The sequence below is a fragment of the Echinops telfairi genome, unplaced genomic scaffold (genome assembly GCF_000313985.2).
Source record: "Echinops telfairi isolate 266 unplaced genomic scaffold, ASM31398v2 ScPeMD7_53;HRSCAF=182, whole genome shotgun sequence".
Taxonomy (NCBI): domain Eukaryota; kingdom Metazoa; phylum Chordata; class Mammalia; order Afrosoricida; family Tenrecidae; genus Echinops; species Echinops telfairi.
The window spans coordinates 6,639,414-6,662,948 of NW_022103951.1; the positions used below are offsets into that span (position 1 = coordinate 6,639,414).

A 23,535-nucleotide genomic window follows, 5' to 3' on the forward strand; every position below is an offset into this window, starting at 1 on the left:
TATATTAAACTCAAAACCAAACTCACCGCCATCAAGTTGATTCCAACTGCCTAAGTGGGTTTACAATCCTGTAAATCTTTACGGGAATAGAAAGCCTCATCTTTCTCCCTTGGAGCAGCTAGTGGTTTCAAACTCTGACCTCTAGGTTGGCAGCACACTGAGTAATCTACATCACTAGGGCTCCTCATCATAGTAAAAGCCTACCAAAATGGCGATACAGTTTGCTAAGAATTTTCCAAGTACATGAAACACGCATAATACAAACCAAATATCTCAAACTACCTTAAAGAATTATTGCATTAGATGGTATCTGTCCTTTGTAGCCAGCTCCCTCTGCTATCAATTCAATTCCAACATAACAACCCTCAGGAAAGAACAGAACTGCCTCCTTTGAGTATTTGAGGCTATAAATCTTTGAGGGCGCAGAAAGGCTCATCTTGTCTCCCAAGGAATGGCTGGTGGGTTCAACCGGCTGGCCTTGTAGTTAACAGCCCAAAGCATAACCCACTACACCACCAGGGTACCTCTTCTAGCCAGAGCCCTGCATTTTGTGATGTATCATAAATCCCATCCCTTACACCTTGTGGGTATAACCTCTGTTAAAACAAGAACTTCTAGTTTTAAGCTGCTCTCATAATAGTCAAACCACCAGCTGCCTGCTTAATTGAGAAAAGCAGGAGGCCGAGTTCACAGAACTGGCTGAGCCTAGACCTGGACCATCTAATATGTGCAGAAATGATCAGTGTGTCCTCTACCTAACTTGTTGATATCAGAAAGCCCAAAGCACACCTCTATCAAAGCTTGTTCTTGGCACTTTAATTGTAGCCTAACACCTGGCTTGATTCGCCAGCCTCCATATGCCTGTGGTTGACAAGGATCCTACAGAGAAACATCTGAACTTTTAATTTGGGACTTATCAGCCTTAACAGCCACGTGAGCCATTTCTTTGACAGTTGGTGAATTCTGTGATACTGTGTTGAATCACATAGCCCTGCAAGGTGAGGAATATAGTAAGTGGAGGAGTGGTAGTTGCTACAGAGATAATGGACTGGTATAGGATTTTGGAAAAGGTGGAAATTTGGAAGATCTTCAACCTCTAACTCATTTGAAACAGTTTTGTATTCATCTTTCTAAAGTATTCTTGTACACTAAAATACAGATCCTGATTTTAAGAGCACAATTTTAATATGAGTATCAGTAAAAAAGGTATTATTTTTATATACCATAGAGTATCTTGCTTGCATGTGAAAGTTGAGCATTGAATAAGAAAGACCAAAGAAGAATCGATGCATTTGAATTATACTGCTGGCGAAGAATATTCAAAGTACTTACCATAGACTTCCAAAAGAACTGACAAATCTGTCATGGCACAATGTGTCATCATTGACATGACAGAAACAGGAAGTAACTCTCATAAGAACAGCTATCTCACCAATCTCATTTCTTAAAAGGTACTCATGTACTTTAAAACATGTACTGTATATACTCGAGTATAAGAAGACCCGAATATCAGCCAAGGCACCTAATTTTACCACAAAAAAGAAATTAAAAATGTGCTGAAAAACTCAGCTTATACACGAGTATATACATTATTATAAAATGAGTTATGAATAGCTCAAGGCTCACCAAAGTTAAGAAACAATTAAAACTGGTCTTCAAAATTTGAATGAAAATATAAAATCTGACATTTTTGTCTACAGTCTTTTAGAAGCATGAATAGAAGAGACTGAAGTAGCAACAACAAAATCATGGGAAAAAGCAGCTCTTGAAAAGCGTTACAGTCAACAGTGTTCCACTGTTACAGTGATGAAAATGAAAAAGTAAACCAGTTGTCATCGAATCAATTCAGCTCATGATGCCCCTATGTTTCAAAGTAGAAATGTGCTCCACAGGGTTTTCATTGGCTGTGAGCTTTCGGAGGTACATCATCAAGCCTTTCTGTTAAAAGCCAAGTGCTTAATTTTTTGTGCCACTAAGGCTCCTGATTAATTTTATATTTTAAAAACTCAAGTAAATTTTACCTGTAAGTTGACATCATTTACATAAGATATGTCAGTGACGAATATATAAAGCACATTTATAAAGAAAACATAAGCAGGTTAATATGTGGTATGTAAAAAAAACATGGTTAAAAAAAGGAGCATACTAGGGCTAGAAAAGCATACTTTAAAAAATATGTCATAACATGAAAACTAACATATTCTTTAAAAAAGTTTTATTGAAAATAGAGTTCACAAATCACACAATTCAATAGTCTAATCATAGTGAGTTACGCAATCATCACCACAATCAATGCTTCTGAATTGTCCACAACCCAAATGCCACTTGTGACACATGAGAAGGGCATTGTTTTGCCAGTGATTCTCCCTTCTTTCACTGACCTAAGCACAAATGAATTGGTTCTTTTGCTTCTGACACTTGACTCTTTTTCCTATGAAAAGTCACTACATTCTTATCACTAAATGACACTCTAGTGCTATAAGTGATTAGCATTTCATTACAGATTTGTTTAAAAACAATTTTGGTCATCATGTGCATACCTGTGACAATAAAACTCTTATTTTTCATTCTTATGGCCTGAGAGAACATTTCAGTGACCATGAACCTTGTGCTAAAACAATGCTGAAAAGTATCTATCTACTCATTCCGACTTAGCCAGAGACAGCAGTCATCAACAGGAATGCCTTAGGACCTTTGTACTGAGTTCCCTGGCAAGAAAAGTAGGAGATACTATTCTAAAAATTAGACTGAATTATTTAAATAATTATTTAACTTGAAAAAGAACTGGACAGAAATGATCCAATAAAGCTATTAGAAAGGAGGACATAAAAGACAGAAGTTAGTATGAGGGAAAGCATTCCTAAGATTCTACTTGAAATTCACACCCCAAATACATTTTAAAATCAGTACACTCTGCTTTGCACTCTGTTCTTAAGGCAAACATGTAAACTACATTCCATCATTTTATTTCTAAATGGGAATATTTAAAATTCTATTTTCCATAGAGATCATTGTTTAAATCCTGTTACAGTACTTAGATTTTTATTGTTGTTTCCAGTATCAAAATGTTACTTTAGTTCTTCCTGGACAACATCTTTCCTAATTATTCCTCAGTATTCCTTATAGAGTATATTTTCATTATCTTCATTTTTAGATAAAGAAAACAAGGACTCAAGAAGAGATGGATTGCGCACGCGTGGCAAATACAACCAGAGATACTTCAAATCCCAACTTGATTCTACAGATAATTTGTATTGTCTTCTACATACAGTACTTCCGAGTAGATATCTTTAGTTACTTGTTTTATTCACTTGTGTAAAATGTAGAGATGAAAGAAGATAAGGGCAGTGGAATGGGTCCTTAGGGATGGCCACAGATGACGAAGATGTTTTCGGTAGCCTTGAAAGATATCATCTGGCATTTTCATTTGGGAAAATTGAATACAAAATTCGTGGCAGCCTACAGGATGTGGTTACTACAAAATGATTACCCTTAATCAAGAACTGGTGTCCATCTGCACCCTAGAAATGCTTCCAAGTCTACTCACCATCTGTAATTCATATGTTATACAAATAATTTTTTTAGTGATCATAAGATGGTATTATCTCAATAACTTATCATCTGAAATATCTGTAATATGTTATGAAAAGTATTAAGGGAATGTTTTGAAAGCACCCTCAATCTGAGTGTTGCCTTTAAGATAGATTCTGAAGATTCCAAGTCCTCGGGGATGTTGCAAAATCAAAAGATACTTTCCAGTCACCTTTCCAAAGGTAACGTCAAACTCTTGCTATTGACTATATCATTTATACAGCGTTTTTGTTAAGGTTTCTATAATTGCAAAACATTTGTATCTTACTAAAACAAATCAAAGCAGAAAAAACTCAATTCCTGTGAGCCTAACATGAATCCTTTACACAAAAACAAAAGTATTTCACAGACAGCACATTAATGCACATCTAGGCTGGTACTAACAGAGCTTAAAGTCAGAAAATGGCATTTAGCAGCAAAGCAGAGAAAGAATGCCAAAACATTCACATCAACAACTTCACAGGTTTACAGAGGTGGATTACTAAAGAATCAAGAAGGCCAACGCTGTGATAATTGCTACATTTCAATGTATTATGGCAAGAAAAATATAAGATTAATACATTCAACTCAGTTACAATTTATCTGATTACCAGACTATCCTTTTCAAATGTTTCACATCAGAAAAAAAGATGATCTTAAAAAAGGCATTAAGTGAAAGTTTTGAAGTAGTTCTGTCAGGAACCTGATATAATTTCTTGGAGATTTGGTAAAAAAAAAATATCTGAGGTTGGAACAATTCTCAAACTCAATTACAAAACACACTACCTGGGCCCTATTATATAAAATGAAAATATGTTATATATTTAATGACAAAAACAAAAGTTGTCTTTGTTGCAGGAGAACAATCAGAAAAGGTCTCTTAGTTACATTCCATTTTAGGATATCTACACTAGGAAAATAAGTGGGGGGGGGGATTCAAAAATTCATGGAAAATATTGAATTAATAGCTGATGAAATTTTTGTGTGAAATTTTAAAGTTGCTTTGTATTATCTACATGTATACATTCAGCTGATACATTTGTGGAATCAAAAATAGCCATGTCTTGTTTAACAAAATAGACATAGTGTCTACAGAAACTACAATTAAAATGCTTAGAATATCACACGCTTCTGCTTAAGAGTTGAACTGCAAATCTGTTAGCACTGAGATAACTAAACTAAGGATATCTCCATGGCACTGTCAGGCAAGCAGTGGACTTCCAGTCCTTGGCAGAAAAATGAGGGTGTCTACTCCCATAAAGATTTACAGCTTCAGAAACCCTAAGTAGGGTTGTTGTGAGTTAAAATCACCTCCATAGCAAAATGTGCTACTTAGGCAGATTCGTTTCAGTAGGATGGAAATCAAGAATCTAACATTGAATAAAAATTTTTACCTGTGAAAAGACATGAGTTTTATACAGGAGATCGGAAGTCAGACGGTCAGTATTGCCTCTTGGGAGCATTGTGAGAATTGTGAGGTGTTTTAGTTATCAGAATGCATAGACTTACCCAATGATTGTCTTGATCCATGGATGAAGTTATCCTATACAATGAAGAATGGTCTAAGTTCCACAGGATCTTTCTGGGTGTTGTTTTGCATTGGATAGTCATTTATTAATACTTCCAGAGACAAGCTAAAGTGACTCCACAGATGAGGTAGTTTATCTTTTAGAATTAACAGCTTTGAAAGTGTTATTTTTTTAATATAAATATTTTATTTCAAAATAATTTTAGATGTACAGAAAAGTTACATTTTCCCATGTTAACAGCTTTCAGCTCTATGGTACATTCATCACAGCAAAGGAACCATCATGGATATATTACTAATAACTACATTTGGATTTCACTCGTTTTTCCCCACTAAATGCCCTTTTTCTGTTTCCAAGATTCCATCCAGGATACCACACACAATACAATTATTCATTCTGTCTTTGCAGCCTCCACTGGTCTGTGACAGTTTCTAAGATCTTCCTTGTTGATCTTGACAGTTTTGAGAAATTTTGGTCATGTATTTTATAAAGCATATTTAAATTTGGATGTATGTATCTAAGAGGTTTTTCTCATGGTCAGACTGTGGTTATGGGTTTTGGGGCTGGGAAAATCATAGCAGGGAAGTGCTCTTCATATTACATCTTCTCAAGGATATATAATACCAACATGACTTTTCTCTGATGATGTTAACTTGATTACCTAGCCAAGGTAGTGTGCACTTCTGGATACTTATGGTATACTTTGGGTTATAATCCATTAGTACTTGATTTTATTGCTCAAATATTCCTGTTTTAGCCAGTGGGACCTCTTTTGGATTGGTTCCTGTGTCCCTTTGATAATGTGCTTTTGAGTACTTCCTTATTTTCTGGCATGAAAAGTTGCTTCAGAGGCTCACCTTGCATTTTCCTTGCCCTGGTCCTAGAATCTGACATTTCTCCACCGAAGTGTGGTTCCTTCCCACATGACTTTTAAATGCCCAATAGGATTTATTAGGACCCCAGATCAAATTAATCTGGCCTGTTATTCTCCTAATAATCATTTTTATTTTCTAAAAAAGCTCATTGCCATCAAGTCAATGCTGTAGGTTTCCATAGAAAGCCCAGTCTTCTCCCTCAGAACTGCTAGTACTTTCAAACTGTTCACCATATGGAGCACAGCCCAATATGTAACAACTACATCACCAGTGATACGCTTTTCTATTTTCTTGGACTTATTACATGAGATGACTTCTGATCTTATTTCTCTTACATCATGAAATGTTCATTGAAAGTCCACCAAAAGATCATTTTTTTCCTTCCAGTATAGCCAAACTGAGCATCTAATTTTATAAGTTTATTTTTCCTATTACAATATAAGCATTACATTGAATTTTAGAAAATTATCTGAGTAGACAAATTACACTGCTTAAGAATTTTACTTCAGGAGGCATTATATAATGTCTGTTATATAAAGGGAGTGTTCAGTCCAAAAAGATTGATATACAAAAAGAATAAAGAATAAGACTGTAATATATGGAACTTATTTGGATCATAACTTAAAACTGCAAAATTGTTTATGACATTTGTGAAATTAAAATTTGAATACCAAGTAGATATTTGAAGACATTAAGGAATGAATTTAATAATAGTCTTGGATCTGTGTGATATGTACATGTACCTTTACCTTTGCATCTAGCTAGCTATTTGACTCATTCACTTACTGCGATCAAGTAGAATCTGACTCAGCAACCCTATAGGAGGGAGTAGAACTGCCCCATGTGAGTTTATGGGACTCTAGCTTTTTAAAAAATATTTTTGAAGTTTTTATTTATTTTTAAATCATTTTATTGGGGCTCTTACAACATTCCATACATCAATTGTATCAAGCATATTTGTACAAATGTTGCCATCATTTTTAAAACATTATCTACTTGAGCCCTTGGTATAGGCTCTTTTTTCCCCTCCCTCCCACCCTCATGTATCCTTGATCAATTATATATTGTTATTGTTATAGCGTATCTTACACTGTCCATTGTCTCCCTTCACCCACATTTGTTATTCCTCCTCTTCGGGGAGGGGTTATATATCCAAACTTGTGATGGTTCCCCCTCCCTGACCATGCCCCTACCCTCATGATATCACTACTTCCAGTACTGTTCCTGAGAGGTTTATCTGTCCTGAATTCCATGTGTCTACAGCTCTTATCTGTACCAAAGTGTTCTGGTCCAGATTTGTAAGTTAGAACTGGGTCAAGGTAGTGTGTGTATGTTTGGGAGGAGGGGGGAGTATTCAGGAAGTAGAAGAATGATGTGTGATTCCTCGATGCTATACGACACCTTGGTTTAATCATCCCTTCCTTTTACCACTTCTGTGGGGGGATATTCAATTATCTAAAGATGGGCTTTGGGTCTCCATTCCATCTCCTCTCTTTCATATCGATATCATTGTTTGTTTTGGATCTTTTAATACCTTATCCTGTCAACACCTCATGATCACACAGGCTGGTGTGCTTCTTCCATGTGGACTTTGTTGCTTCCCTGCTAGATGGCGGCTTGTTTGGTTTCAAGCCTTTAAGACCCCAGACGCTATTTCTTTTGATAGCTGAGCACCATCAGCTTTCTTCACCACATTTGCTTATGCACCCGTTTTGTTTACAGTGATCATGTTGGGAAGGTGAGTATCAAAGAGTGCCAGGTTATCAGAACAAAGTGTTCTTGTGCTAAGGGAGTCCTTGAGTAGAGGCCCAAAGTCCGCCTGCTATCTTATCATACAAATATATTTACATTGGCCTCTATCCCTTTCGTTATAAATATATTTACATATATACATGCCTATCACTATATCTCTATAACTAGTTTTTGCCCAGTTGTTTCCTCTATTTCCTTTCATCTTCCTCCTATCCCACTATCATGCTCACCCTCCATTCAGCTCTCAGTATTTCCTCTCAGATACATTGCTCTTAGTCAAGTCCCACCTGGCATTATACACCCTCATCACCATCAATTTTAGATCATCTGTTGTTACCTTATCTCTGCGTTTGTTGGCTCCCCCCTCCCCCTCCCCACTCCCTCCACTCCCATGTCCTCCCAGAACCGCCAGTCTCATAGTTTTCTCCTTGGGATTGTTCATCCTATCTTTTGTAGATAGACATAGGGCCAAGGAAAACAAAAACACAATAAAACAAACAAATGAAACAAAACAGAACAGGAGGAAAAACAAAAAGCAATAGTTTCAGGTCTGTCTGCTGATCTTTACGTATGTTTTCCAATCAAGTCTGATGAGGGCCAAGCCCTGTCCCCCAGTCAGAAGTCTATTTTCAGGATTCCTTGAGGACTTGGTTACTTTGCTCCCCTTGCTGCCCGGTTGCACTCCCTTCACGTTTCACCCCACTGTGCGTGGGTCAGACTGGGTACATTTTCTGCACAATGTCTCCAGTGCTGTCCCCCATAGCACTACGGGTCAGTGGTGGGGCGGGCCCTATTTTCCTCTATGCACTAGCTGCTCTAAGCAGGGATGTCATCCCTGGGGTGGGCCATGATGAGGTCTTTGTCTCTCTCTCTCTCTCTAAGGGAGTAGAAAGCCTTGGAGCGACTGGTAGTTTTGAACTGCTGCCCTTGTGGTTAGCAGCCCAATTTGTAACCACTATGCCACCAGGGTTCCTTCAGCTATATGAAGGGGCTTTAAAAAGTTCATGATATTTTCTGTCAATTTTTCCATAAGACTTTAAGTACTCTCATACATTTATATGTATATGTGTGCATGTACTTAATACACAAATACACACAAATGAGGGAGTTTCTAAAAGTTCATGGAAAAAATTCCTTGCCTTTTAATTCATTTTCCCCAGGAACTTTTTGAAGCCTCCTGGTGTGTTTGTCCTACTTTTAGAAAGACACATATTATGAGCCTTCAATTTTTATGGCCTCATTATTGGTATGTCTATATCTACTGCCATGTAGCTTATTCTGGCTCATAGCAACCCTACAGATAAGATTAGAACTGCCCCTTTGGGTTTCTGAGACTAAAGTTTGGTGCGTTTTTTTTTAACTTTTTATTGTGAATTAGGTAGGGGTTTATATAGCTGATCAATTTTGCATTCAACAAGTCCATCTTTACAGTCCATCTTTACAGTAGCAGATAACTTCATCTTTCGGCCTTGGAGCAGCTAGTGGTGGGTTCAAACTTTTGTAGTTGGCAGTCTAATGCATAACCCACTACATCACCAGAGCTCCTTCAATGTGTCAGTAAAAACTGACTGACTCATAGCGACTCTATAGAACAGAGCAGAATTGCCTCTGTGGGTTTCTGAGACTATAAATCTTTATAGGAGTACTGAAAACCTTTTCCCATGGGGAAGCTTATGGTTTCAAGCTTCTGATCCTGCAGTTAGATAACCACTATACCATCAGGGCTCTTGGTTGATATGTCATTTGGAGGGGGTGTGGGGCAGGGGGCAATGGGGTGATCACTATATCATTAGCTATTATTCTGCCTGCTTTGATTATTATCTGTGAGTGTTTGCTGATTTTCAGTGCAAATATAAGAATAAGTTGGCAAGGGAGCGCCATTAAAAAAATTCTTAGACATAATAAACCATTACATAAACATTAAATCACACACACCTTAAAAACTAATGGGTATGGAAATTCACTGTTTCATCATATCTCTTACCAGACTGTTTAACAGAATATCCTATTATTTTAATGAAAGTGATAAAACTCTCAAAGATATCGCCAAACAAAATAATTTTAATTCATGCAAATTTTATAAGATAATTAGCACTTCAGGAGAGAAAAAAGCACTTTACATAATCAAATGCACAAAGTCAGGGTAGCTTCACCAAAGTTGGTGATTACCACATTTTGGTACTCTTATGGTTTTAAGTGTCTATTGTCCTTGGTACTGTGGTAGCTTTCATAAAGTGAGACTTCAATCCCTCTGTTCCATAAGTAAACAAGGAAAAAAATTTTTCACTTTAAAAGAAAATAAAGCTAAGCAACTTCCCAAGGGCTCAATGGAAAGTAAAGGTCTAGAAAAGGATGGAATGTGTGTACGGACTATGTTGGATACAATTGATGTATGGATGTAACAAGAGTTGTAAGAGCCCCCAATAAAATGATTATTAAAAAAAGTGCATCTAGCATTAATAATTCTACATAATAAAACATTCTGTTTCTTCCATAAAATTATCAAAGGGAAATGAGAAGTAAAAGATAATATGTTCCAAAAAAAAGATAATATGTTCGTTTTTTCACTGTGACCAAATCCTGCATTAAGTTCATAAATAAGTGTAAAATATGCAAGTACTCAACTGATCAAAGACCTCTAGCTCAATCCGATCACTCCATATGTTGCATTTATTTTGCATACATTTTTTATTATGATTACATTTCCTGTAGTGATACAAAATTTAGTGTCTTTCATGATTCAGTATTTTATTATGAAGCAGTATGGTCTACAATTAAAGACTTTCGAAACAAAACACTTTTGGTAGTTAGGTGTGTATTTCAAAGATACAGAAATGTATTGAAAAAGCCTGTTCAAATAAATACTAATGAGATACAAACGACAGTGTTAACCACTGCTGAGTGAATCTGCACAAAATAACAGAGGCAGTCCTTGGGTTATGGACAAGATCTTTTCCTAAGTGTATAGTCAAGTAGAATTTGTAGCCAGGTCAGAACATTTCTATACGGTTCTTATTAACATTACTTTAATACAAGGGAGAGGCCTTGGGGGCATAGGGATTACACGTTGGTCTGCGATCTGCAAAGTCACCAATTCAAAACCACCAGCCACTCCATGGGAGAAAAATAGGGCTTTCTCCTCCTGTAAAGATTTACTCCATCTGATTGGGTCGCTATGTGTCAGAACTGACTAGATGGCAGTGAGCTGAGTGCGAGGGGTTGGCTCAATGTTTCAAAGTGAAAGCAAATTGACATAACATTAAAGAGCAAATAGAAGCTGTAGGTAAATCAAACATTCTTAATCCTGGGACTGCCTGCATAACAAATGCCATTATTTCTTCAAATATGAAGCAACTTCTTGATTATTATCAGGCACTAACTATGGACATTGATGCTTTTTATTAACTATCCTTTGAGAACAAATCATCTGCTCACCACTGGGTGGGTAGCAGCAGTAATCTGAAGTAGGGCTTTTTCTTGGGTCCACACTCAGCAGAAGTGAACAACAAACTCCTGGGGTTCACTTCCAAACAAAAAAAATGTAATATCTTTGTCATTGGCTACAGTCCTATTCTGAGAAGCAGAAGTACCACACCCACGGAGCATAAAAGGACCCAGGAACCCAGACTACCTTATTAGATACTGCAGAAGGTTGAACTGATAGAGAGAACATTCACATGTTTTGCATGAGTCCCAAGATTCCCCTTACATATACCTCTGGTAGAAAGACAAGGTGGAAATTATTTTATATTTTGGAACCAGTTAAAAACCAATTTGAATCCTACTTCTTTCACTTACTATTTATTCACTCCTCAAAATATGAGTAGGGTGATAATGTGGGTTTGGTGGTGTTGGACTGGTAATCATAAGGTCAGTGGTTCAAATTCACTAGCATCTCCCTGTGAGAAAGATGAGGCTGTTTGAAACCCTATATAGATGGAGTTGTTATGAGGTGGAAATCAACTTGATGGCAATGAGTTTGGTTTATCAATGAATACTTGGGTATATGACAAACCACTAAGAAAAACTATGGAAAATTCCATTTAAAAATGTATTCTTCATTTTTTAATTGGGAGTTAATGTATACATTATTCCATAGTTCATTCACATCAAAAAATACTGTACAATTTCTATCACACTCTGTTTCCAAACATTCTTTTCCTTCCTGGACTCCTTGACATTGGCTCCCTTTTACTTCCACCACCACCACCACCACCACCACCACTACCCAAACCCCCTATTCTACTTGCTGTCCCTGTAGGTTCATCAATCCTGGGTTTCATATACTGAAAAACAGAAAAATATACAACACAAATTCAAGAGGATATGCATTATCTTTTGATTCCATTTTTCCACAAACTTTTTGAAGCCATGTGTAATATCACTAAGTTTCTTCATCTATAAAATAAGGATAAATTTAGCTTTTCAGGATTAGGGTAGACATTAAAAATAAGGTAAGAAAAGCACCAAGTGCAATGTATATTTATGCAGTAAGCATTCAATAAATCAACTATTATTAGTTCTGTCTCTGAATATTGCCAATGGAATGAACCTTGTCCTTTAAAAAATTGCCGGCATGGTTCACTTAGTATGTACCAGGTATTGTTCTCACTAGACAACAATCTTATGAGGTAAATAAAAATAAGAAAACTTGGGCCAGTTACTTAGATTTTCTGTACCTAAGCTCATGCATCTAGAAAGTGATGGAGTCAGGATTGCCAAGTGCTTTTAACTCTATAATATATATTACAGTAGCCCTGGTGGTGTAGCTGTTGAACGTCAGGCCTTGATCCACAAGGCCAACTGTTCAAAACCACCAGGCACTCACTCTCTGGGAGAAAAACAAGGCTCTGTACTCATGAAGAGTTACAGTCTTAGAAGCTGCAAGAGCAGTGCTACTTTGTCCTATAGGGAGGCTGTGACTTGCTACGTTTGGAGTGTTATACAGTATATTCTGTCCATTTGCATAGGTAGAAAATTATGGAATTTTTCAAAAAAATAAAATCTGAAGATAATTATGTACAAATTTAGTTATGGTCTTCCTTCCCAAAAGTATATATGCAATCCTATGGGGAAAGAAGAGTCATGTCAAATCTAATTATATCACTGAGCCGCTCCCCAATCTGTTAAGCTGCTTAACTTCTCTGTACCTTACCTTTTTTGTAAAAGGGTGTTAATATCTGTCCCTTATCTCACTTTTAAGAATTACAAATAATAATAAATGTGAAGTACTTGAGACTTTTAATTTGGACAAATGGAGCTATAATAATGCAATTGGGGGGGGGCAATTAAAAATCCCAAGAATTTAAGTAGGCAGATGCTCTAAAACTGTAATTTATATCTAAGTAGCTTTTGTATTTTTTCCCAGTATAAAATGGCTTTTGGCTATGCATACTGCTGCCATCAAGTTCAGTGACTCAAAGTGACCCTAAATAGGGTTTCTGAGATTATACATCTTGACGGGAGCAGACAGCCTCATCTTTCTACTGCAAGATAGCTGGTGGGTTTGGACAGCTGACCTGTCAGCAGCACTTAGATATTTTCTTCTCCCACTCATTGATGTTAGCTCTACACTACCCCCACCCATTCTCCCCTGCCATGCCCCTAGGCAATTATCAATTCAGTTACTGTCTCTATAGATCTACCTATCCTGGATTTCATATATAAAAACGCATACAAAACACAGAAAGGAAGCAAAAACAACAAAAAGGCAAAACAAAAACAATGACTACACAAAACAAAAAAACCTCAATCATAAAAAGAAAGCAGAAAATATTAAAAATGGAAACGAAACAACTTTAGAATGAGTCCAAAGGGAAATCAAATGAGAATGTATTACACTTTAACCTAACTACATAACTATAATCAACTTTACAATGCTCTGATAGATGTTACATTTTAATCTAACTACATCTGCAATAATACACTTTGCAATGTTCTCTGTCTGATAGCAAGGATATTCACATGCCTGGACTACAGTCAGAGGGGAATTGCCAGAGGCTTAATCCATGCAGGGACCCAGCAAATGAATTTTGAGCTTCCACTGTCATCCACAACCTTCTGCAAACCAAGTGTTCACAATTTAATCACTGATACAATTCCATTCCCTCCTTTGGATTTAGATTTTATTATTTACAATCCTTGGATCACACAGGCTGGTGTGCTTCTTCCATGTGGACTTGGTTGATAACTCATTTAAATAGTTGTTTGTTTGAGGACAAGCCTTTAAGACCCAATATGCTATCGTTTCTACTAGCTGAGTACCATCTGGTTTCCTCATCACACTTTGCTATAGCACCCGCATCTTCAGTAATCTGTTCACAAGGGTAAGCATAAAGTAGGGCCATGTCATAAGAATTAATTGTACTTAGATTGGGTACATGAATGACTCTATGGTTTATATATGCCTCTGGTTCACTTTAGAGACATCATAATCAATTTATGATGGAAAACACTATAAAGCATCCCCGAAGCATAAGGTAAATCAATTGATATTATTATGAATATAGTCGTACTATAAATATTCTTAAAGCATTATATCTACACAATACATGCAAACTAGAAAACAAAGACTAGAAAGAACAATTACCAAACTCCAAACATTCCAAAGAACTGAGTTCTCTCCACAGTTAACAATTCAACATCGATCTGAACTCCTCTGGTCTAGACAAGAAAACCTTCTGTTGTTGATTTAATGCAACATTAGTACCAACAGAACCTCCGGAAACTAACCTGGCACGATTTCAGAGGGAAATATATTTGGCTGTATAGCACACCTCAAAGGCTCTGAGAGGCTGAGAGGAAAACTAGACTATTGCATAGTTTTGAGCACCATTAGCAGTAACTGCTAAAACATTTTATATGCATCAAGTAGCCTAGTGGTCTGCTTTGAAGAGCAAAATATAAATTACACAAACCGAAAATGTGGCTCTTTTGCTCAGGCATGAAGGGAAAAAAATCCAAGTCCTCAGAACTATCAAACATTTTGAAAATAATGTGAATAGTTGAAAGTAAAATATAAAGTACAAAAAAACTATCACAGGCATGTAAAAATCAGACCAAAATTATAATCAAACTAATATTGTGATAATTATTCAGCATGATTATGTAAGATCGGTATTGGAAAGGTTTTTATTAATAAGTTAAATTTATAAGCCTAACTATCAACTTGCTGGAAAATGGATCCTTTCAGGATCTTTGGTAAACAATCTTATATCTAGGATATAAGGCCAGACTTAATTTGTTGTAGATATTACTTGAAAAAACACATTGCAAACCTGTTTTTAAAATAGCAGATATACGTGAAATGAAATGAAAAGTTCAAACGGATAAGTTTATTGGAGAATATTTTAAAAGGCAATAAACAATTTGTTTTTTTCTTATCTCCCATTTTATCTGGAGATGATCAAACGTACTTTCAATGAGACTGCTTCCCCCCAAAAACAGCAAAGCCAAATAAATATAAAACAGACATGTATTCTATACTTGTTATTAGTTATGTAATGATGTTTTTATCTTGACAAGCTCTCATGCAATAATGCCATTGCCAGTTTTTATTCTATTTAATCTTGTTTTTTAAAAATAATTTTACATTGTGATAAAATAATAAACCCATAGAAAACTAAAACAGCAATTACTGTACCTTAGTAAAAAATATGTCAATGAATTCATGTGCCTTCCTATATCCTTCCTTTCTTAAAATTACAAGAGAAATAATAACAAAGGAAACCTCAAAAGTTTCATTTACATTAAAATCAAATAAGAAATTAAATATATCCTTAAAGTTTAAAAAATTCCATCATGTTGGAAGTTTTGTTTATAATTCAAATCAGGGTACAACTGCAATCCACTGTTTTGCAGTACTAGCTAGAACATTTACTGCCCGAAAGGGTTGTTTTATTGAGAATTAATAAACTGGCATATCTATATGGATGCCTTCAAATTTTCACTAACTCAGAGTTATATTGCAACATTGCTAAATTTCAAGGAGGAAAAAAAAAAGATTTTTTAAAAAATCCTTACGACTTGCCTACTGTTGGTTTTCTAGTAGCTTGTAATTCAGAAAAAAATCCCTATGAGGCACCAATTAACTCTCTACATAGGTTTTCAAAAGAATCCTTCAAAAATTAATAAAATTAACATATTTTGTTAAAGAATATTAGAAATCTTTTTATCAAAGTCAAAGGGAATATGGAAAATTGTTCATGAATGTTCATATAAGATCTAACTTTAAGTACATGAATGATATTCCAATAAAAAGAATATAAATAAGAAAATAAATATAATAAAGAACACAATGGTTCTTATCATAGTAACAGGCTATTTTCCCATTTTATCCTAATTAACAAAGGGCATTTTATTTTCACAAGAAAATATGCATTTTCACTTCTTAGGTGAACTTTAAAAATAAGAAAACCATCTTTAGGAATTTTATAAATTCCATTAATAATATAGAGAATCATTTTACAAATATAAAAATGAATAACAATTAGGAAATTTGTTAAGTTAGTTTAGAAATCTTAAAGGAACATAAAGACCTAGGAAAAGGAATGAGTTTTGATATTTAGATCATAAGTATTTTCTGATGGTAGCAGTCCATTTGTGACATCAGCAAATAATACTTACATTTATAGCATAAACACAGAAGTGTTATGGATGCCTGAAATTATTACAATTTCATAACAAAGGAGTCTAAATGGTGACAGGTCTTTAATTTGGCCAGAGCCAAAACTATGAAAAACTACTTTCACTCTAATCTGCCACACAGTATACACTGTGGCAATGAGGTATCCATCAGAGCGTTATAAGGAACTTTATAAGCACCATGTAGGAAAGCAGATTTGCTGACAAAAAGCCTGTGAATGTATTTTTCTATTCCTTCACTCTACGAATATTTTTCAAGCACTTACTTTGGGCCAGAAACTTTCATATGCATTGTTATGGAAAGCAAGCAATATTTCTGCCCTCATGTAACAAAAATCTAGTGGGGAAGCGAGACGGCAATTAAATGACCATACAAATTAATGTGCAATGAAACTGGCAAATAAGACAAAAGGAATATACACAGCACTGAGAGAGGATCTGGCTTTCTTTGGAAGGTTTCAGATCTGAAGGAGGAATAGAAATGAACAGGGTGAAGAAAGGTGAAAAGAGAACATTAAGTACGAAGTTGAGAGAACAGGAAGGACTGAATGTTCAATGTAGCTTGTACTAGGAAATGGGCTTACCTCACAGGCAACAGCCAAATATTCAAGCATCTTTCAGGCCATGTTAAGGGCTTTAATCTTTATCTTAAAAGCACAGAGAAACCATTAAATTGCTTTAACTTGATGGGGCTGGAAAGTGAGGAGGACAGGCTCAGATGCGAATCAAGAAGTACATCTTGACTACAGGTTGATGGGTAGATAAAACAAAATTAAGATGCTGCAAATTATGACCTTAACTGAAAAAAAACTCAAAAAACAGCAGCAGCTATTTTGCCCTTTGTAATAATGGGAGAAAAACAGGAAGCAGAGTACATTAATTTTACCATTTCTAAACACAACTACCATTTCTCCAACTCTTCTACTGAAGCAACCAAAATTGCTGAATTGAACATACTCATAACCCTGAGAGGTCTGGGGAACATAGCTTTAAACAGGCAGCTGCCATGGGAAATTCTTATTATGCCTGGTCTCGTCTTTAAAATCCTGCCAATTTTGCTTCTGCGTTGTATATATAACATCCATGTTTGTTTGAATATAAAAATGTTTTACAATACTTAGCATAATTAACCCTTTTGGTTCCTTTGACCACATGACCTGCACAACCTGAACAATGTAGCATTTGAAGAACTAAATTCACTCACTGAACATTAGTCAATGTAACCATTCTGAATTGAATATTATACTTGTTCTTCAGTCAGACACTGGACCATGACAGTCATAAAAAATAAAAAAGCCTTAGAATTCATTTTTATCAATGTATTCACCCTCTACCACCTCCCTTTTAACAGTATAGATCATCCACCCTTCTGGAACTCTTCATCTTTCACAAGACGCATTATGGGTGAGGTGCTGTCAGTCACATAGAAAGCTAAAAGTCATTAAGGACAAATTAAGTCCTAATCTGAGGTTGCTCTGCTATAAAGGAAAATTATAATATAGTACTGCTTAAAGAATAGCAATAATATTTAAATTCCCATCTCCATTCTGCACATAATAATGTGTATCAGAGAAATTCTAAATATCCAGCAACATAATGTTAATGATGTAATTAATCATAAAAATAACTCCTTTTAACATTATTTCCAAATTATTCCTGAGAAACAGATTTGAAACAGCTGTACCAATTCAATACACATTCTTTGTGGGTTTAGTTTTGGCAGCCAAAATTTTATAATGTGGTATTTATTTAAACTCAGGACATGATGAGAGTTTTATTGTCTTTGTGAAATGCAGATTTGTTCTTGTACTTTTGTGCCACCTACTCATGCTCCTCCCTCACTTTCCCTGTCCTGCCCACCTCTTGCCTTCAACCACACAAGCCTAGACACAACCTCTCTCTGGTTAATCACCCCATCTGAACTCGAGTCTCTTGCTGCTCCTCTCCATTTAGAATACATCCCTCTTGGAGGATGCCTGAGTTAAATTAATAAAACTCTACCTTCCCCATATACGTACCCCTTTCTGACTTAGTAAATACATTATCTTCTCTTTCCATTGGTACTTGTATACCTGGATAATAATGCACTTTAAAACATTACCTAATGCCCTAGTTTATCCCTGTCTTTGCCTTGACGTAAGTGTCCTTGCTAATGTTGTCCCTTAAAAAGTCTAATTCCCCCAAAGCAGAGAATAATTTATTTAACCAATCCATGAAAGCACTCCCCCTGCAGACCTATTGAGTAAATAATAGCTAAAGGCTAGAATTAACCAAAACAAAACCAAAAGTCCTCACTGTCATCAAGACGATGCCAAATCATGACAACCCTATCAGCCAAGGTAGAACTAACTGTCCCTGCAGATTTCCAAGACTGTAACTCTTTAGAGGAGTAGAAAGCCCCGTCTCTCTCCCATGGAGAAGCTAGTGGTTTTGAACTGTGGATCTTGCTGTTAGCAGCCCAATTTGGAACACTATGCCACGAGAACTCCTTTTAAAGGTCAGAATACATCCACATAATTATACTGTTCCCAGTCTGCACTGAATTATGAGTGTTTTCTTAAGGAACAAATGTTAATGACACCCCAAAAAATGTTTCTTGTGAACTAAACTCTACATATAAAAACTAAATTTATCCTTTGCGTAAAATTATAAAACCTCCTGTTCTGACAAAATGTCAACTCCAAAGTACACTCTTACTGGTGACAATGTAATCACTTTGCAATTGAAAAAAATATATAATTTTTCGAAATAAAGTGATACAGCCAATAGGATAATCTTTAACATTTTCCCTTACAACGTATACTTGTAAATTCCTGCCCAAAAGTTAATCTTTCAAGTCCATTTATCTCAAAATGTTGATGTTTTTCTTTGTCTAATTAAGATGAATTTTAATCTCAGCTCTGAGCCTTAGATGGGGAAGGAGAGAAGCATCGTACCTACCACAGCACTTTTTACATTTCGACTGAATAGACCTTATTCCATCACTGCATTTCCTCTATTACAGGGTTCTATTCAAAACATTGGTTTTATCTATGTTTTTTATACCTAAAACAGTGTATTACAGTTCCTATCCTCAAGATGGCCGAGTCATCTCAGGGCAGAAATGAGAAGTCAGGGAATGTTTCTTGAAGAAAACCGATAGAAAATGGTTTATAGAAAACAAGACAGGAAGGGGTAAAGCGGTTGAATGTCAGATGATTTGAGAATAGACTGTTGTAAAGATTCAGATCATTTTAATAATGGTAATAGTGTAAAATTGGTTTGAGCTAGTCATAAACACTGTGAGAACACTAGCAAAAAAGGAGGCCTGTTGGTTGACTCTGAAAATAATACCTAATCACTATTTGACTCAGAAAAGAAAATACTCACTGGAAGGATGTCATAGAGGAAGCCTGGTCCTGGAAAATAAATTTAGCTTTGTCATGAGGATATTTGGAATGAGCCTGAATTGAGACAGGTGTAAGAAAAAAGTTACAATTATTTGGCATAAGAAAGACAAGGAAAATTAATAATAAAATAAGTAGAGACCCTAAAGTGTCCAGACGGTTTTGTTATATTTCACTTGGGAAAAAAAGTAGAAAATAATTGGTGACTCACACAATTGCAGATTATGAAATATGAACTATTTCCAGGTCCTGCAAGTGAACACATAGGAGCTAAGAAAATAAAATGTCATATAGATTACTAGACCACACAAAAATAAGAAACAGTTATTGACCTACTTTTCTGTCACTTTTTCCAATATCTGAGTTGCTTTTATTTACTTTGAGAAGGGTTGTCAAACTACATGAGAACTGAATGCAATTTCCAAGTGTAGACTACTGGTGTCAAGATGCTAAAATTATGTGTATTTAATTTTCTCCAAAATTTGTACAAAATTAATTTTTTTAATTCTGAAAATCTGTGAGATATTGGAAAATAACCTGAAGTACTATCAGAATAGTCAAGAATCTGCCTGTTTATCTGACTTTTGAGGAGTTCATATACTTACTAGTACTGACACTGCTATTGTGTCACAGCAAATATACTCCAAAACCAAAGATTCCAAATTCATGGTAAAGGAACATGGTAGAGAGGGAAAAAATATCTGAGGTAATGGTGTAAGTTACACGCTGAGGAAATGTTCCATAGTTTTAAAAGCTTATTTCCCCCAATCTCTTCAATCCAATTCATATGTCTTATGGAAATTCCAGCAGTAAGTAGTTTGGGGCTTGTAATATCCCAATAATAGTACTAGTTATTCTCTTTCAGTTACATTACATGCACAAAGACATGGAAATTGTATCTTGGTTACCCCGGGATTTGTTCAAACACCTCACAAAATGCTTCATCAGCAAGTATGAAAACAAGCTAATCAACTTAAATAAAACAACCACTTAGAATCACAGCTAAAGATGTTAGCCCAGCTTCAAAGAAGCTACATTTTTGGATGGAGAGAATTTAAAATAACTAGTGGACTGGAAAATTAAGAATGTGGGTCAAAACGTGTTCCACTAGGTTCAGTCCACCTACATTGCTGAGAGAGGGGAAAGTACAGAGGTAACTGGGTTGGGGGGTAGGAGGTGAAGAAGATGGAGTTATACAGTGCTCATCAGGGAGCATTCTGGGAATTGTTGAGAAGTAGGTAATCTCGGAAGGTAATTTGACACCCAGGAAGCCATATAGATCGTTTTTTTGAGTATTTCAGCAATTGACTGACACTAAAGTAACCTTTTAGATAAATTCAGAGAAATGGCTGTTAGGGATTGAATTGTGTTCCCCCCAAATGCGTTGTGAATTCTAACCTAGAGTTATAATCCCATTAGGGAACTGGGTCATCTTTGTTATGTTAATGAGACTGTATAGTTAAGGGTGGGTCTTAAATCAACTGCTTTTGAGCTATGAAAGAGCTAAAACAAGCAAGGGAAAGTGGAGATGGAGAAAGACACCAAATCTCATGCAGGACCTTTCTGAGCCAACAGAAAGAGAAAGCTCCCTTAGAGCCTGCACCCTGAATTTTGCCCTCTAGCCGCTCAAACTGTGAAAAAATAGATTTTTGTTTATTAAAGTCATCCACTTGTGGTGTTGTTGTTACAGTAGCCCTAGATAATATAGAGAGATTTTAATTAAGCAGCTCACTTCCTGCATATGCCTTAGCCCTTTCTTCCCTGCCGGATTAATCGAAATGACAGCTGTTTGACTGTATCTGAAAATCTAGAGTAGGTGGGTGGGGGTGGGAGGGAATCATTGGGAATCTAGGAAAGCCGTTATTTCATAGGCAAGTATGGAAAATGAAGAAACAGAAAAAGATGAGCCGCTGCAGGACTTTGTCTTAGTCATCTTTATAACCCCCATAGCACCCTAGCACAATGCACCACACACAGGGGGGCAGTCGATAAATAATGAATTTGCTTCAATTCTATTCACTCACATTTGTACTGTGCTTTGCAATTGCAAAGTACTTGCCACCTATTAGAAAAGAAAACCCAAAATGAATGGGAGGGGGGCAAGTCAGGGGATAAAAGAAAGGCAAAATGAATCAAGAAAGATATACAAGGATAAGCAATGAGGCTGAAAATAAATTGGGGAGAAGGCAGGGGAAAATAGCTTCTCCCTTTCTGTCACCATCCCTTCTAATCACCAACCTTCCTTCTAAAGACCCCAGGGGAGCTTAGAAAGTCTGATTGTTCCGCAAGCCCCAAGAAGAGGGCTCCCTCATCTTCCCAAAGGGCATTTCCCAATATCAGAAGCCTTCTGTCCCTGACTCATCTACCTGGAGTTGGTACCAAGACCAGGCACCAGCAGAGCACTAATAACCCCCACGTGTGGCCTGGGAACCCTGATCCGTCTGATCCAACCCTTCTGAGCATCCCCCAAATCCATAGGGTGGAGTTTGACCTAGGGATGAAAGGTGGAAGGAGGGGGGTGGTCTTAATGGTACAGGAGCGGGTGGGGGAGTCCCTCCACAAGCCCCTTAACTCAGACAACAGAGGGAGATAGTGAGGCAGGAAAGCCCAGGGATAGAGAGAAAAAGCCCACGTTTTCGACCAGGAGGGCGAGCTTCACGGTGGCTATTCGAAATTGCCAGGTTAGGGAAATGGAGACGGGGGAGAGACGCGGAGCGCCTTTCTGGACCCGTGGCGGCCCCCAGCCGGCCGGCCTTAGCAGCTGCGGGGCCCGGACTGCGCAGGAGGAGAGGTCCCGGGGGAGGCAGACTGGCCTCTCCCAAAGCGGCAGCGCCGCCCCGCAGCCTCCGCAGCCCGGGCGGCAGCGGGCGGGTCAGCCCCAGAACAAGATGGGGGCGGCCGCCTGCTGACCTCATTAGGGGAGCGGAAAAGTTGCGAGGAGAGTTGGCGCCAGAGCAGGCACCTGGGCAGGGACGGCCACGGAGGGGGCGTCAGGTTTCGCGGGAACAAAGGGGTCCGGGAAGCGAGGCTCGCGGGAGAGCAGGACCGCGGTGGGGGGGCTCCTCCCAGCAATGGGGTCGGGTGGGCTGGGGGTGGGAAGCCGGGTCGCCTAGCCCTCGTGGCCCAGGGAGTGAATCCCGCCATCCAGCCTCCAGCGGGGTCCCGATCTCCCCGCCCCTCCTAGCCCCCGGGCCTCGTGGGTCCCGGCCCGCGGACCTTACCTTTCATCCAGTCCACCACTTGACTTGGAGACCATTTGCTCACTGGTTCCATGATCAGAGCCATGGGGGCGGGTTCGGGTCCGTGCGGGGCGCGGGGCTCCGCCACAAAACGAACTCCGCAGCCCGGGCGCCCGCAGGTGGGCTCCCCCGGCCGGCCGCTGCCTCGCGGGGAGGGCGGTGCACAGACGGTGGCTTTTGTGCGTCCGGGCTCGCGGCTGTCAAGACTCTCGGAATGAGCTGGGGAGCTGCCTGCGGTGGGCACCGCAGGAGGGAGGGGAGTGCGCGGGGTTCGCGGCTCCACGCCGGGGAGGCTCAGGCGGCGGCGGCGGCGAGGGCTGCTGCTTGCCTCTGCGGCTCCGCTCCGGTCGCCTTCCCTCCGCGCCTTCAGTTCATGACTTGCCCGGCCCCGGGGTCGCGGCGCCGGGGGGAACGAGCCACCGCCGCTCGCCCGCAGCCAACTTGCCCCGCTCGCCTCGCGCGCGGGAGTGAAGCCCCCAGCACGACACGCTGCCCGGCGGAAATGACGAGGGGCCTCCTGCCACCCAAAATATCTCGCTGC

The 23,535-nt window shown here is 38.0% G+C and overlaps 1 protein-coding gene across 6 annotated transcripts in view; it reads right to left on the reverse strand.

The window, feature by feature from the left end:
- CNKSR2 (connector enhancer of kinase suppressor of Ras 2) overlaps window positions 1-23,297 on the reverse strand; it is a 294,934-nt gene extending 271,637 nt beyond the window's left edge. For all 6 annotated transcript variants that reach the window (XM_030885794.2, XM_030885793.2, XM_004709920.2 and 3 more), the window contains exon 1: window positions 22,977-23,297. In XM_030885794.2, coding sequence (XP_030741654.1) covers window positions 22,977-23,040 — 64 coding nt within the window. In that variant the 5' untranslated portion in view covers window positions 23,041-23,297. The remainder of the gene's footprint in view (window positions 1-22,976) is intronic.
- Window positions 23,298-23,535: the final 238 nt, after the last annotated feature.